General features: G+C 31.9%; 1 protein-coding gene across 6 annotated transcripts; it reads right to left on the reverse strand.

Moving 5' to 3' along the window:
- Positions 1 to 623: 623 nt before the first annotated feature.
- LOC107018783 (receptor-like protein kinase HERK 1) lies at positions 624 to 10,229 on the reverse strand. Of its 6 annotated transcripts, XM_027917090.1 has the most exons (4): positions 10,105 to 10,219; positions 9,829 to 10,017; positions 5,627 to 6,171; positions 624 to 1,100 (listed from the first exon to the last, which is right to left on the reverse strand). In XM_027917090.1, exons 1-4 carry the CDS (start codon positions 10,195 to 10,197, stop codon positions 842 to 844), a joined length of 1,086 nt encoding a protein of 361 aa, XP_027772891.1. In that variant the 5' UTR covers positions 10,198 to 10,219; the 3' UTR covers positions 624 to 841. The 6 variants fall into 6 exon arrangements, with proteins under 6 accessions (XP_027772891.1, XP_015076063.1, XP_015076064.1 ...); XM_027917091.1 differs by lacking the exon at positions 624 to 1,100 and having other exon boundaries at positions 5,179 to 6,171; XM_015220577.2 differs by lacking the exons at positions 5,627 to 6,171; positions 9,829 to 10,017; positions 10,105 to 10,219 and adding an exon at positions 4,637 to 5,361 and having other exon boundaries at positions 624 to 1,870.
- Positions 10,230 to 14,898: the final 4,669 nt, after the last annotated feature.

Raw genomic sequence — 14,898 nt, forward strand, 5'->3', positions numbered from 1 at the left:
GCTATCTAATATTTCAATACTGCTCTATCACATGTTCTTGTACAACTCTTTGTATTTGCACTCTTCTGTTCATTTATTTATCCTTTTATAGTTCTGTTGGTACATGCAGTCTTATATGATGTACATTTGTGCACACGAGAGGTTCTGGGATTAAAACAAGCCATGTCCAAGGCATTTCAGATGTAAGTAAAGAAAGAAGAAGATTTACGTGCAGCAACAAATCCTCCCTTTATATATTAAGAAAATGAGAAAATGGAGCTTCATGATAACTCATCGTATCCCCATGGAGAAGGTGATTCGACTTCAATAGCCACTTGCGAGCAATTGTCAGTCACATGAATCTGCAAGAGCGAATCTATGCATCTCAAGTATCGTCTTGCCTGAAGCTCCTTTTTTTTTATTTTTTTTATGGCATTACTCTGGGAGCACATGTTTTTTAGTTGTAAATTGAAATGGTGAAGTGTTTGTACATAGCTTGGGGGAAGTTCATCATTATTACATAAGTATCACATTACCAGGAAGAGAAATCAGAGATATGAGTATCCTCGTTTTCAATGAGACTGGAAAATCAAAACAAATCAACATATTACCAGACCTGATCTTGCCATCCCTATTGCCAAATATTAATGAAAAAGAGAGACCAAATTCTATAGTATCTCAAACACATCAAACATCCAGAGAAATCGGAGGGGTCTCTGAGAAATCTCAGAAGAGGTAAGCAAACTTCATTTTGCTGTTTACAATTAGAACTTAATAGAAGTCATATACACATGTGAAACACTTACTCTGAAGACTTACAAAAAACAAAAAATAAATCTCTACATGATCCACTAACAAAGAATCATTCAGGATTATCTTGAATGATAGGCTCTTGGAGATGAAGTGCGTACTCCAGTTTCCACAGCACATCACCCATTGATGGCCTATTTTCACTAGACGAAGCTAAGCATTTCACTGCCGTTTCTCCAAACATCCTGAGGGACTCTGGTCTTATTTTGGCCACAATAGAGGGATCTACAATTTGTTCCAACTGTCCCATCTTCTGCGTCTCTACTGCCCATTCAGCTAAACTGATCATATGTGAACGACCTATGGCAGGCCTAGCACAAAGAACTTCGAATAAAACAACACCGAAAGAATAAACATCAGATTTTTCTGTGAGTCGTCCCTTTATAAAATATTCAGGGTCAAGGTAGCCGAGAGTTCCTTGCACTATTGTGCTAAGATGGGTTTGATCAAACTCAGGCCTTGTCTTGGATATTCCAAAATCAGTAATTTTTGCCACAAAATTCTCATCAATCAATATGTTTGTAGACTGGACATCACCATGTATAACTGCACAGTTATGAAGGTAGTCAAGACCTCTGGCTGCCCCGATGCATATCTCCAGCCTCTGCTCCCAGCTCACAGTGGGAAGACATAGATCTGATCCGTACAAATGTTTACTGAGGTTCCCATTCTCCATGTAGTCATAAATTAGAATCATCTCATTTCTTTCATCACAGTATCCTATCAGTGAAACCAGATGTGGATGGCTGCAGTGTGAGAGTATCTCAATTTCTGTTCGGAACTCTTCAATACCTTGTGGAGACTCAGGCTTACGTCTTTTCAGGGCCACCTTTGTACCATCACGCAAAACACCCCTGTAAACCTTACCAAATATACCCACTCCAATCAGAAACTTGTCATCAAAGTTATTAGTTGCTTCCTGCAAATCTACAAAAGGAACTCGAAAACTTTCAAAAGGATCGCGATTACTCAAATTGGAAGCATCATTTATGGAAGTTGTTGGCTTGGAATAGTTGGTTCCCATGGAGTGCAACCATTAATTGAACTTCTCCCGGCTGTTTTCTTGAGCAAAATCTGAACGCTACAAGTAAAAGTTACATGATTGAAAGGGGTTCACTATTTCAAAATTGAAAACATAGATAAGAAAAGAACAAAGTCAACCCTGATTGAGGAATGTAGAACAATTCCAAGTATATAATTGATGAAATTCACAAATTCTATATAAAGAAAACACAAACTTTTTTTACTCTTGATTAGGACATTTACTTGTTGATTACTACTAGATAGTTTAGACCTCTCTAAATTTAATAATGTATATATCTGTATCTAACTTATATATGAAACTGTTTTTTTTTTTTACTTTTGTTTATGTTTCTCCATTGTTATATGAAACTGCCTTTTTCTCTATAAGTAATAGTACTTAATATTTTATGTGTGCAAAAGAATGATTGCTTGTTGTGTACTCTTTCCGTCCCTATTTATTTATCAAATATTTTCTAATTTGATTTTCCCTTTTATTTGTCATTTTTGACAAATCAAGAAAGAACACAATTTTTGTTTTTCTATTATACGTTCAATTTTTCAACATTCGATTAATGTCTTTAAAAAATGTAGCGGGTAGATATGTTTGAAATTCTATCAATTAATAAGGATAAAATGGTAAACTCACTATATCAATCATTGTTTTATTAATAGGCTTGCAAAGTAAAAATTTGACAAGTAAATGGAGACAGGGGAGTACTAATTACTAATTTTCATGATGCAAAATCTAAATGGGTTTTGACTATTTTTTTAATCATATATTATTATAAGTGTGAAGCTCCAAAGTAGAAAAGTTGAATTACAATTTTATCCTTATGCTAAATTCAAATCATATATTATTATAAGTGTGAAGCTCCAAAGTAGAAAAGTTGAATTACAATTTTACCCTTATGCTAAATTCAAATGTTATTAAATAAATAATTAATTAAATAGTAAATAGTAGAATTTCTATAATATTTTTATTTAATTGGTATACACATGTGAGTAAATTAAATAGAACAAAAATTAAAAATAAGAGTTATCCCTTTGAATAGATACATGTATGTGTTTCATCTTCCAAATTAATTTATATTTTTAATTAATATTTGTTTTTAATTTGTAATAATACTTGACCTTTCAACTTTGTAAGTGAATCTTCATATTCCAAAACTATATTTTTTCCTATAAATACAAATCTTTCTATGAAAATTTTCTAATAGTATTTTCATAGAAAGATTTATACGTGATACAATTTTTGTGTGTGGAAGACTAGAGAAGCTTTAATCAAGTGAAGAAAATTTCAAGGCAAAGAGGATTTCTGTCAAGATTACAAGGCGAATGTGATTATAGGGTTGAATAACACTTCAATTACTAGAATATCTGAGTTTGATGTATTTGTTTTTGTAATTTACCGAGATTAGAACTGTGATAAGACCCCTCCATTTATGTAGTTGAATGTCGCTTTCGTTAACTTCTCTTCCAAAACTTTTAACTTTTTTTTATGGTCAAAGGTTGAATGTTTATTACTATAGCTTTTTTTCAATTTGCATTATCAATAAAAAACAGGGAAAGGAATGTCTTAAAAATAGGGAAAGGAATGTCTTCAATTTACATTATCAATTTGCATTTTTGTTGGTAGCCTTATGCTAAACTTGCTCCAATATTTGATTTTTTTTTTTATTATTTGTAGTTTTATTTTAAGAATGTATTTGATTGAATGGTGTATTTTCGTATAAATTTCTTAATACTTAGTCATAATGATTTTCCATTACAGATTTAGTATATTTAAATTCTTTTATATATTTTATTCTTAGATTACAGTTTTGTTTACACAGTACACTTAAATTTTATAAATTGTTTAATAAATTAAATATTAATAGTAAATAGTAAATCATCATATTAGTATACATAACTTACCATCAACTTGTAAATGTATGTGACTCTCACTAATTATATTCATTATGTTCATTACTCTCATTTCTCATCGATAATCTCAAATGGATTAATATTTATTTATGACAACTCTTTGTATTTCTCAATGTTATCCAATAATAAATAGTGACATTTCACACAATAATATATAAACTTAAACCAATTGAAAAAAATGAGAAAATCTCTATGCTCTCTTTTCTCGTCTCTTTTTATTTATTTAGTTTAACATTCATGTTTCTTGCTTGTTGTTATTGTACAACGTACTTTCTATTGTTGTGTTATTATTATTGATAATTTACTATGGCCTGTTGCTTTGTATACATTAACCTATCATGTTGTATTTTAATATCTTCGTTGGAATATTGAATTTGTGTGATAGTTATTTTTACTTTATGCACTTTTAGTCAATTTTATAATTAAAGATGTAATATTTTTACTAGGAAGATTTATGTAGTTTCTACCGAAACAATGATAAATTTTACGATACAAAATTTATATGAAGTATCTTGGGATAAACGTGCAACGCACGTTCCTAAATCTAGTTATTGAAATAAAGAAGAGTCTCATGAGCAATCTCAGAAGAGGTAATGCAAACTTCCTTTTGGCTCTTTACAATAAGAAAAGAGTGTATTACCATATGCAAACTTTCCAGAGCCTGAAAATTGTTCCATGTTTTCTAAAGTGTTTTCGCTACCATGATTAATGTAATGATTTATTATGTATGAAGAACTTAATAGAAACCATATACAACATGTGACACACCTAATAAAATGAAAGAAGGATCTACAGGTAGAGTAATTCAAGTTTTCAATGTGAAACATTCTATATAAAACTCAGAAGACTCTTTAAAAAACAAAAAAAAAATATGTAAACAATACTAAAGGAAGGTATGTACCATTCATACTAGAGATCAGCCCAATTTTGACCGAAGAAGCAGAGGAAGTGTCATCAACATGACTGAAATCGTTGATTTGCTCGCGGATAGGGATGGTACTGTTTTCTTGAATGACAGGCTCTCAGAGATGAAGTGCATAGTCCAGTTTCTGCAGCACCTCACCCATTGATGGCCTGTCTACGCCAGTTTCAGCTAAGCATTTCACCGCTGTTTCTCCAAACTTCCTGAGGGAATCTGGTCTTATTTTGCCAACAAGATTGGGATCTATAATTCGTTCCAACTGTCCGTTCTTCTGACACTCCTTCGCCCATTTAACTAAGCTGACCATCTCCCTCGAACAGGTGAATCCAGCGCAAGCCTAGCACAAAGAACTTCTAATAAAACAACACCGAAAGAATTAACATCAGATTTTTCTGTCACCTGACTAGTTTGATAATATTCAGGGTCAAGGTAACCAAAAGTTCCCTTTACTATTGTGGTAACATGGGTTTGATCAAACTTTTATAGTTCCATTCTGAAAGTTGAATGTATATAGTTTTAGATGACTATGTCAAAGCAGCAAACTTCCTTTTTGCCTCTTTACAATAAGAAAATGTCTGAAGAACTTAATAAGAACCATATACAATATGTGTAACAGCCGGACGCACCTAATAAAATGAAAGAAGGATCCACAGGTAGAGCAATTCAAGTTTTCAAAGTTTAACTTTCTATATAACACTCAGAAAAACAAAAATATCTTAAATAACAGACTCTTGGAGACGAAGTGCATACTCCAGTTTCCACAACACATCACCCATTGATGGTCTATCTTCACTAGACGGAGCTAAGCATTTTACCGCTGTTTCTCCAAACTTCCCGAGGGACTCTGGTCTTATTTTAGCTGCAAGATTGGGATCTATGATTTGTTCCAACTGTCCATTATTATGCGACTCCACTGCCCATGCAGCTAAATTAACCATCTCCCTTGGAAGAGATTGAACTATGGCAGACCTAGCACAAAGAACTTCGAATAAAACAACACCGAAAGAATAAACATCAGATTTTTCTGTGAGTCGTCCCTTTATAAAATATTCAGGGTCAAGGTAGCCGAAAGTTCCTTTCACGTCTGTGCTTACATGGGTTTGATCAAGCTCAGTCCCTTTCTTGGATATTCCAAAATCAGTAATTTTTGCCACAAAATTCTCATCAAGCAGTATGTTTGTAGACTTGACATCACGATGTATAACTGCGCTAGTATGAAGGTAGTGTAGACCTCTGGCTGCCCCTATGCATATCTCCAGCCTCTGCTCCCAGCTCATAGTGGGTAGATCTGAGCCATACAAATGGCTCTTGAGGTTCCCATTCTCCATGTAGTCATAAATTAGAATCATCTCATTTCTTTCATCACAGAATCCTATCAATGAAACCAGATGCGGATGGCTACGGCGTGAGAGTATCTCAATTTCTGTTCGGAACGGTTCAATACTTTGTCCGGAGTCACGATTATGCCTTTTCAGGGCGACCTTTGTTCCATCACGCAAAACACCCCTGTAAACCTTCCCAAATCCACCCTTGCCATCAAAATTGTTGGTTGCTTCCTCCAAATCTACTAAAGGAAATCGATAACTTTCAAAAGGAACGAGATAACTCGAGTTTAAAGCATCATTTATGGAATTTGTTGCCTTGGAATACTTGCTTCCCATGGTTGAGACTTGAGTGCAACTAATAACCTTCAAATAACATTATTTAAGCTATCACTGAGTATAAGGTAATTTTCTGATTGTGTTTTACTATTCAGGAAAACAACTTATGGCACCTCCCAGAAATAATTTCACACAATAAGAGGATAATCTGAAATGATGAGAACAGAATATGTTGTGGGGTCCATCCAATTATTCAAAGTTTTGCTCAAATGTCTTCAATAGCTGCTAGGGTGCAAAAGGGTCAAAGAACCTTTATTTGTAAAGAAAATATCAAAGATATTTGAATTGTTGCTTTTCATTAATGACATCAATAGGATTTATTTCTCTTATAACACCAAAAATATAGAGAAAATATTAGAGAACAAAGTAAGTTTATCATAGACTATATAAGAAAATAGTATGGGAAGGAAAAATACAAGATATTATACATAAATATGCCATTTAACTTTGTTTCGAATTATATTTATGTCCTTCAATTTTGGGTGTGCACAAGTAGACACTTAAACTTGTATAAAGTTGAACAAATAGACACACATATTCTACATGTCATCCTACGTGTCATCTTTTGTCCTATGTGATGTCTTACGTGTATTGTGTCATGTAGGACTCATGTGTTTATTTATTTAAAAGTTGGATAGTTAAAGTGACTGTTTGTGCATTATGAAAATTGGAGGTCAAAGTTAAAATTTGAAGCCAAGTTTAGAATTCAATATATGTATTATGCCAAAATAGAATATGAACAATATTTAGTGAGATGGAAAGATTATAAGAGGGTTATATTTTTTAGTGTATAATAGTCACTTTAAATATTGTACTTGTGACTTCACAGTGTAAAATTTCTTGTTATAGTGATATCAATTATTTCACATAAAATTTTTGATTTTTCTCATTTTATCCTCATTATATTGATCTTATATAATTTTATGTTAGTCCTCATTCTTTCCAACAGACTAATATCAGAGTTGTATGCTTTTTTTCTACAAAATTTGTATTTTTATCTGTTCTGAATACACATTTGCACTTGAATACAATTTAGATGTTAGTCCTCATTCTTTCCAACAGACTAATATCAAAGTTGTATGCTTTTTTTTTTATACAAAATTTGTATTTTTATCTGTTTCGAATATACATTTGCACTTGAATACAATTTAGATGATGTGATATAAATTGTATATTCACTACAACAAAAACAGTTTTTAGCGGCAATAAATTAGATATTAATATAGAGTGCTAAAGTGTTTACCGACATTAGTTAAGTGTCATTAGAAACAATATCGCTAAAGGCTTTAAAGACATATACAAAGAGTGTTAGTTACCGCTAAAAATACAAATTTAGTGGCAATTAAAATTAATTGTCGTTAATGGTCATTTTTATGTAGTAATTTAAGCTAATACAATTTATAATACAATTAAGTTTAAAATATATATTCTTTTACTTTGTAATCTGATACAAACAGTGAATGATTGATAGTTTTGATTATTTGTATATTGGATATTTGGAATACAGAATAATTTGAAATCCTATTAAGTTGATAATCTATAAATTAGACATTGAATATAATATATTTTTGAAATACATAACAATTAAGAAATACATTTTTTGTTTTGGAATCAATTTCTAAATTGAATGGACTTGAATTGGTTGGTAGAAAGTTTCTAATACATATTTGGATGAACTTTATTTCTATCAACTTGATTACTGTTTTAACTACTTTTAATGATGTCAAAAAGGTGAATATATTGTGTAAGGGGCGCAATCCAGTTTATTGTTGACATGGTCTATTCCTAAGTTATAAAGGAAGTGGATTAATATTTCATATAAGACACAACAAGATTAGCTAGAATTAGCTACGTTGGGTTCTTGAAGTAGATCAATTAGAGTTGGTTTAGTGGCAATAGAGTTATTGTTTAGAAGTTACTGGTAGAAGAGTTACCGTAATTTTCTCCTTTCTTGAGCAAGAGGATTTACACGTAAAATCATTGTGTTTGTTTTATCTTGTCTTGTTTACTTTATGTATTTTGTCAAGGGACCGCGTCCAGTAATTATTAAAAACCCAGCAGAAACAATACGAATACAAAAGGCTACCAAAAATAGCACAAGTCCAGTTCCATTGAACTAGCAAAAAACAATAGTAACATTTTGCAGCAGTTTCATGCGCAAAATTTTTACATATATACACCAAGAATTAGTAACATGACATCAATGGAATGAAGAACTTAATAGAAACCATATACAACATGTGGCACACCTAATCAAATGAAAGAAGGATCCACAGGTAGAGCAATTTAAGTTTTCTATGTTAACTTTCTATATCAAATTCAGAAGACTCTTGCAAAAACAAAAAATATATCTTTATATGATCCATCAACAAAAGTGAAATTTACAAACACTAAGGATGGTACGCACCATTTTGACTTAATGATCAACCATCAGACTTAACCAATTGCTAAAAACCCTCTATCCAGCTGCACAAAGATCATCCGGATTTGATAAGATCGTCCAGATCTGAGCATCAAATGAGACTTGCAGTCAAGGGCAGAGCTACACTTGTCTCTTACATTGAATATATAAATCAAATTTTGACATAAGTTGAACGTTTAGTAAAGTGGTTGCAAAAAATCGATGATGTTGTGTCTTCCTCCGATGCTAGCAGCATAATAATATTCTTAAGGAAAATCCTGACTCCGCGGCCGCTTGCAGTCAGGATCATCTTAAATAACAGACTCTTGGAGACAAAGTGCATACTCCAGTTTCCACAACACATCACCCATTGATGGCCTATCTTTACCAGACAAAGCCAGACATTTTACCCCTATTTCTCCAAACTTCCTGAGGGACTCTGGTCTTATTTTAGCTGCAAGATTGGGATCTACGATTTGTTCCAACTGTCCATTATTATGCGACTTCACTGCCCAATCAGCTAAAGCAACCATATCCCTTGGAAGAGATGGTTCTATGGTAGACCTACCACAAAGAGCTTCAAATAAAACAACTCCGAAAGAATAAACATCAGATTTTTCTGTCAGCTTTTGCCGTATAACATATTCAGGGTCAATGTAGCCGTAAGTTCCTTTCACGTTTGTGCTTACATGGGTTTGATAAAGCTGATGCCATGTCTTGGATAGTCCAAAATCAGTAATTTTTGGCACAAAATTCCCATCAAGCAATATGTTTGAAGATTTGACATCACGATGTATAACTCCGTTAGTATGAAGGTAGTGTAGACCTCTGGCTGCCCCTATGCATATCTCCAGCCTCTGCTCCCAGCTCATGGAGGGTAGATCTGAGCCAGTCAAATGGCTCTTGAGGTTCCCATTCTCCATGTAGTCATAAATTAGAACCATCTCATTTCTTTCATCACAGTATCCTATCAATGAAACCAGATGCGGATGGCTACGGCGTGAGAGTATCTCAATTTCTGTTCCGAACTCTTCAATACTTTGTCGGGAGTCACGATTTTGCCTTTTCAGGGCGACCTTTGTTCCATCACGCAAAACACCCTTGTAAACCTTCCCAAATGCACCCTCTCCAATGAAAAACTTGTCATCAAAATTGTTGGTTGCTTCCTCCAAATCTTCTAAAGGAAATCGATAACTTTCAAAAGAGTTTGAAGCATCACTTATGGAATTTGTTGCCTTGGAATACTTGCTTCCCATTAATACATAAATAAATCTACTAGTATTTGACAGCGCAAATTTCTACAGCAAAATCGGAAAGTTACAAGTAAATCTCATGATTCAATGAACCCTAATTGACAAAAATCTCAACTACAGTAATAACATTACCAGAGCAATGGAGATTTGGAGGAGAGACTGACAAGTTTTACTGTGCAGCTGCCTTTGCCTTTGCCTTAGGATAATTATTGCAACTTTTTTCATGTTAATATAATAAAAAAATATATTATAAAATATTTATTAAAAAGATTTTATAATTTTATTTTAAAAGTGACAAATATGATAATTAATAAAGAAATGAAGGAGTATCATTTTCCTTTTGTAGGGTTAAATTAAGAACTTTGACTAATATTTGGGGAGTTATTTTTTATATTTAATTTTTTGTTAAATATTAAATTAATATAATTTAATTTAATTTTGAAATGTAATCAAATATATTTAAAAAATGAAACATAATTATTAAAAGTGAACGATGTGAGTAGTTAGTTTCTTGAAAAATTAAATTCTTTTATCTTAAACTTTTGTTTAAACGTACAAAGGTCATATTAACTTTTAGACTAAAGTGAAAAAATAATACTTCTTCTAAATCTACAACTAAATTTAAATTCAAACTAAGATTTAAATTATATATTTAATTATAATTTGAAAGCTTAAATTTTACATGTTTTACAAATTTTCAAACTTTAAATGTTAAAAGTTTAAAAAGTATAAGTAATTTACTTTAAAAGTTTGAAAAGTATAATTTTTTAACTTTAAAATAATAAAAGTTTTAATAATTAATTGATTTTAATAAACTTCTTTTAAAAAAATTAATGGACTTTTTCGGAATTTGGTCCGGTCCGATTCTGTACTGGTTCGCTAGCGGATCGGCACGGATAGAGTCATTCCTATTCGTAACTATCGATACATATCCGTCTCGATTCCGATACGGTTCCGGATGGTGATTTTCGGTTCTGGTTAATGTCGGTTCGATAGTCCCATTATCGGTACCGCTGCCGGCCATAATTGGGATTGACATTATATGATTTGGTCCACTATTACATGTTGTGATCATGGCATTGAGGGTAATTGATGTAGATTGAATTGATATGATGATTATCATGAGTATGAAGTTTATATGGGGTAGTCCTCAATTCTAATATCATGATCTAGGTGTATTAATGATGTGAAGTAGAATGTCTTATGAACCTTCAATTTTATAATAAGAAAATAAGAGTATGTCAATTATAAAATTTTCTCATTTTTATACTAAAAAAAATAAGAAATAGTAAAATTTTCAATAATTCTACGAATAAATTTAAACTAAACAATAATAATATAGAAAAAAATTTATTATAATTTGTTATTTGAGAAAGATAACAACATAAAAATGACAATATTTTAGATAATACTTAAAATGAAATTATCATTCACATTATCGACTTCCAAAAATGTGGGGCGCACGTGTTAAGTCTAAAAGTGTTATTTTTTTTAAAAAGGTGAGGTACTTTTTTAAAATAAGGTAAATTTTTTTGAAATTGAAACATTAATTTAAGGAATTATTTTAATTCAGTAAATAAGAATTTGTTAACGGGAAAGATAATATATTCTTTTTCTTAGACAATAAAAATATGTGTTGGAACTAAATAAATTTATGGTGAAGATTTTTTCCTTTTTCTTGGCCTTTTTCTTTTTTCCTTTACAATTCCATGAAGTTTTTATTTTTAAGACAAGAGGGAGTTTCAAACGCAAGAGGAGGTCGAACATGTGGTAAACTTCTAGTCTCAATGTTAGTGGTTTGATTCACCAATACGGTAAGAAAGTGGAAGCTCCTAGGAAATGAGTTTTATATGAAAAGGTTTTTCGACCATTTTATTTAAACGTTTAAAGTGAAAGATATTTACCATCTGAGCAATCAAATATTGTCTCCGAAAATATATTTATGGAGTTGTGATGGAAAAGAGTCAAAAAAAAAAGTGCATTTCCCAAAAAGAAACAATCTCCCCCCTAAAGTTTTTTTCTGATATGATTAGTTCTAAGTTTCAATTTTAATTTTTCTTGTCTTCTAATTGCAATTAAGATAACTAATCCTTTTCATCTTTTATATTATACTTTAACCAAATTAAGTTTAATTCCAAATTAAACTTGTATCACTACAATTATACAAGTGCAATAAAGGATCTATACTTTTGAGGATATAAAACTTTCTGTTGATAGTTAAGAAAAGAAGAAGAGATTAATGTCATGAGGAAATGTTTCATTGTGGAAATGCAAACTTTTTTGCTCTTTTTCCTTTTTTCATTCCCAACTCAACAACAAGGGGATGGCTCAAATGATAAGCATTCTTCATCTCCAATCTTAAAATTGCGCATTCGAGTCGTCTAGGAAGCAAATAGGTGAGAGCTCACAAGAGTTTAGTCCGAATAAACCCTAGAGTAGTGTTGTGAGAATGTTGGTTTGTAAGCGATTATGAAGTTGTGAAGAAAAAGAGAAAATAACTCCATAATTGTTTATAGCTATGGTTCTTTTTACTAGCTAACTCAATTATAAGAGCTTCCATCTATTTGTTTCACTCAAACCCGCAAACTTGAGGTTGGTGCTCTAAGAGCTCTCATCCTTAGAGCCCTCTAAAGTTTTTAAGTAGTTGTGGAGTTGGTTTGAAGAAACCTTTTTTAATTCCGGTCCTTCTTAAAAAGCTTTCACATTTTTGCTTCTTTTGATGACTCGAACCCGTAATCTTCAGTCTGGAGGTTGAGTGTGCTTACTATGTGCGCAACCTCCTCTTATTTCCGGAGAAACCTTTACCTAGTTGTGAAGGAAAAGAGCAAATAAATCTGCATTTTTCAAAAAAAAATAAAAATTCTCATTAAGTTTTTCCTGCTAATTAGCTCAAGTTTTAACTTTGTTCTTTTCTTTGTTAGTAATTAAGGTAATTGATATTAATTACAAGGGATCAAAAGAGGGAAAAAAGGAAGGATTATAATTTTAAGTTTTTTAATTCAATAAATAAGAATTTGTTAATGAAAAGAGTAAATAGATACTCTTTTAGTTAGACAATGAATGTATATATGTGTGACTTTTTTAACGATAAGATGTCAACTCTAAATCGTAAAATTGAAAGAAACTTTAAAAATTCGCATCAGAGGAATATAAATAAATAACATAAAGAAATTAATTTCATGTTGAAGATTTTTTTCCTTTTGAGAAACGCAATTTTTTTGCTATTTTCCTTCACAATTTCATGAAAGGTTTTTCTTTTAAGACAGAGAGTCTTGAACACAAGAGACGGTTGTTCATGTGGTAAACACCTTAATCTCCAACTTCAATGTTGTGGGTTCGAGTCGCCAACTCGGTAAGGAAGTGGAAGATCCTAGGGAATGAGCTAAAAAGATAGTCTCTAAAGAGCTCCCACCTCTATACCAAGTTTGTGATTCAAACCTACACTTTTCAGCTTGGAGATAGACGATATTTACCATCTGAGCAACCAAATCTTTTGTCCAACAATACCTTTACGGAGTTAAATTTTTTTCCTTTTATAATTAGTTCAAGTTTCAACTTTCTTCTCATCTTACTATAATGATTAAGGTTTTGTAGTAAAGTTAATTCGAGAAACTTTTGTTAACCCCTCTTTAAGAGCTCTCATTTTAAAAATCTTTTAGTGACTCAAATTAACCATCTTAAAATTAAAAGTGAATGATGTTTACCATCTGAGAAACTTTCTTCTCTCCGAAGACCAAGTCTTTATGGAATTGTGGAGTTCCAACATTCTAGTCTTCTTATTGTGTGATTCAGTTAAAAGAGATTTTTTTTAAAAAAATGATTAGAATTTAGTGGCAAACAGCTACTCGAACCCCTTGACCCACATTCGCAGTTAAAGGGTTGGCTATTAGTTTGTGCAGTTTAAAAAATCTTTCATTACATATGAATTTGTTATCAAAAAGAGTAAATTTGTTTTTTTATTAGACAATGAAGTTATATATATATATCACCTTTTTAACTATGAGTATATCACTTATACGGTATGCGATATGTAATGATATCCTTTCGGATAGAACATTGTACCAACTGGTTCGGACATCATTTTATCGCTATACTCAGTGGTAAGGATGAAGTCCGTGTGGAAAGTTTCGATAAGAAGGGGTTGTTCTTGTGTTCGAAACTCCCCTGGCCGAAAAAAAATTCTCAGAATTGTTTTCTCTTTTTTTCTTTTTCCTTCACAATTCCATAGAGGGTTTATTTTAAGATGGGGGAATTTCAAACACAAGAAGAGGTTGTTCAAATGGTAGACACCCTTCATCTCTAAGTTCAGTATTGTGGGTTCGAATCACCAACTCTGTAGAAAGTGGGAGCGAGCTCCTAGGGAATGAGTTAAAAGAAGTTTCTAAAGAGCTCCCACCTCTCTATTGAGCTGGTGACTCGAACCTGCAATCTTGATGCGGATTCGTGTCACCAATTCTATATGGTAGTAGGAGCAAACTCCTAGGAAATGAGTTAAAAGGAAAAGGTTCCTAAAGAGTTCCCACCTCCCTATTGAGCTGGTGACTTAAATCTGCAATCTTGAGCTTAAAGATGAATGATATTCTTAGTTATTCGTAAATATAGTTCTTTTTTTTTTTCAAAAAAAAGACATTTATTTTCTTTAACTATAGTTTTTAACATTCATTTATTACATCAAAGCCACTAGATCACGACGTCTAAGGTTGACCTTAAGGTCGTTCTTCATTAATCATTCAATCATATCATCATATATTATTAGAAGTGAGAGGCTCAATTTTTAAAATTGAATTACTCTTCTTTTACGCCCTTTTACTAAATAAAAACATCTAATCTAATTAGTAATAATATTTAAAATGTTACACAATTGCTGCATGCTAATGTAATAAATAAAATATCTACCATTTTGAATTTACGCAATAAGTCTCTTCA

This window comes from Solanum pennellii, chromosome 5, assembly GCF_001406875.1.
Source record: "Solanum pennellii chromosome 5, SPENNV200".
NCBI classification, from domain to species: Eukaryota; Viridiplantae; Streptophyta; class Magnoliopsida; order Solanales; family Solanaceae; genus Solanum; species Solanum pennellii.

Excerpts from the sequence above, each read along its gene's own strand:
- LOC107018783 (XM_027917090.1), bottom strand. The coding sequence starts at position 10,197 with ATGAAAAAAGTTGCAATAATTATCCTAAGGCAAAGGCAAAGGCAGCTG. Across the intron at positions 10,018-10,104 it reads TCCAAATCTCCATTGCTCTG|AAATTTGCGCTGTCAAATAC; the intron begins GTAATGTTATTA and ends ATTTTGCTGTAG. Across the intron at positions 6,172-9,828 it reads GAGAGGGTGCATTTGGGAAG|GTTTACAGGGGTGTTTTGCG; the intron begins GTTTACAAGGGT and ends GGATTTGGGAAG.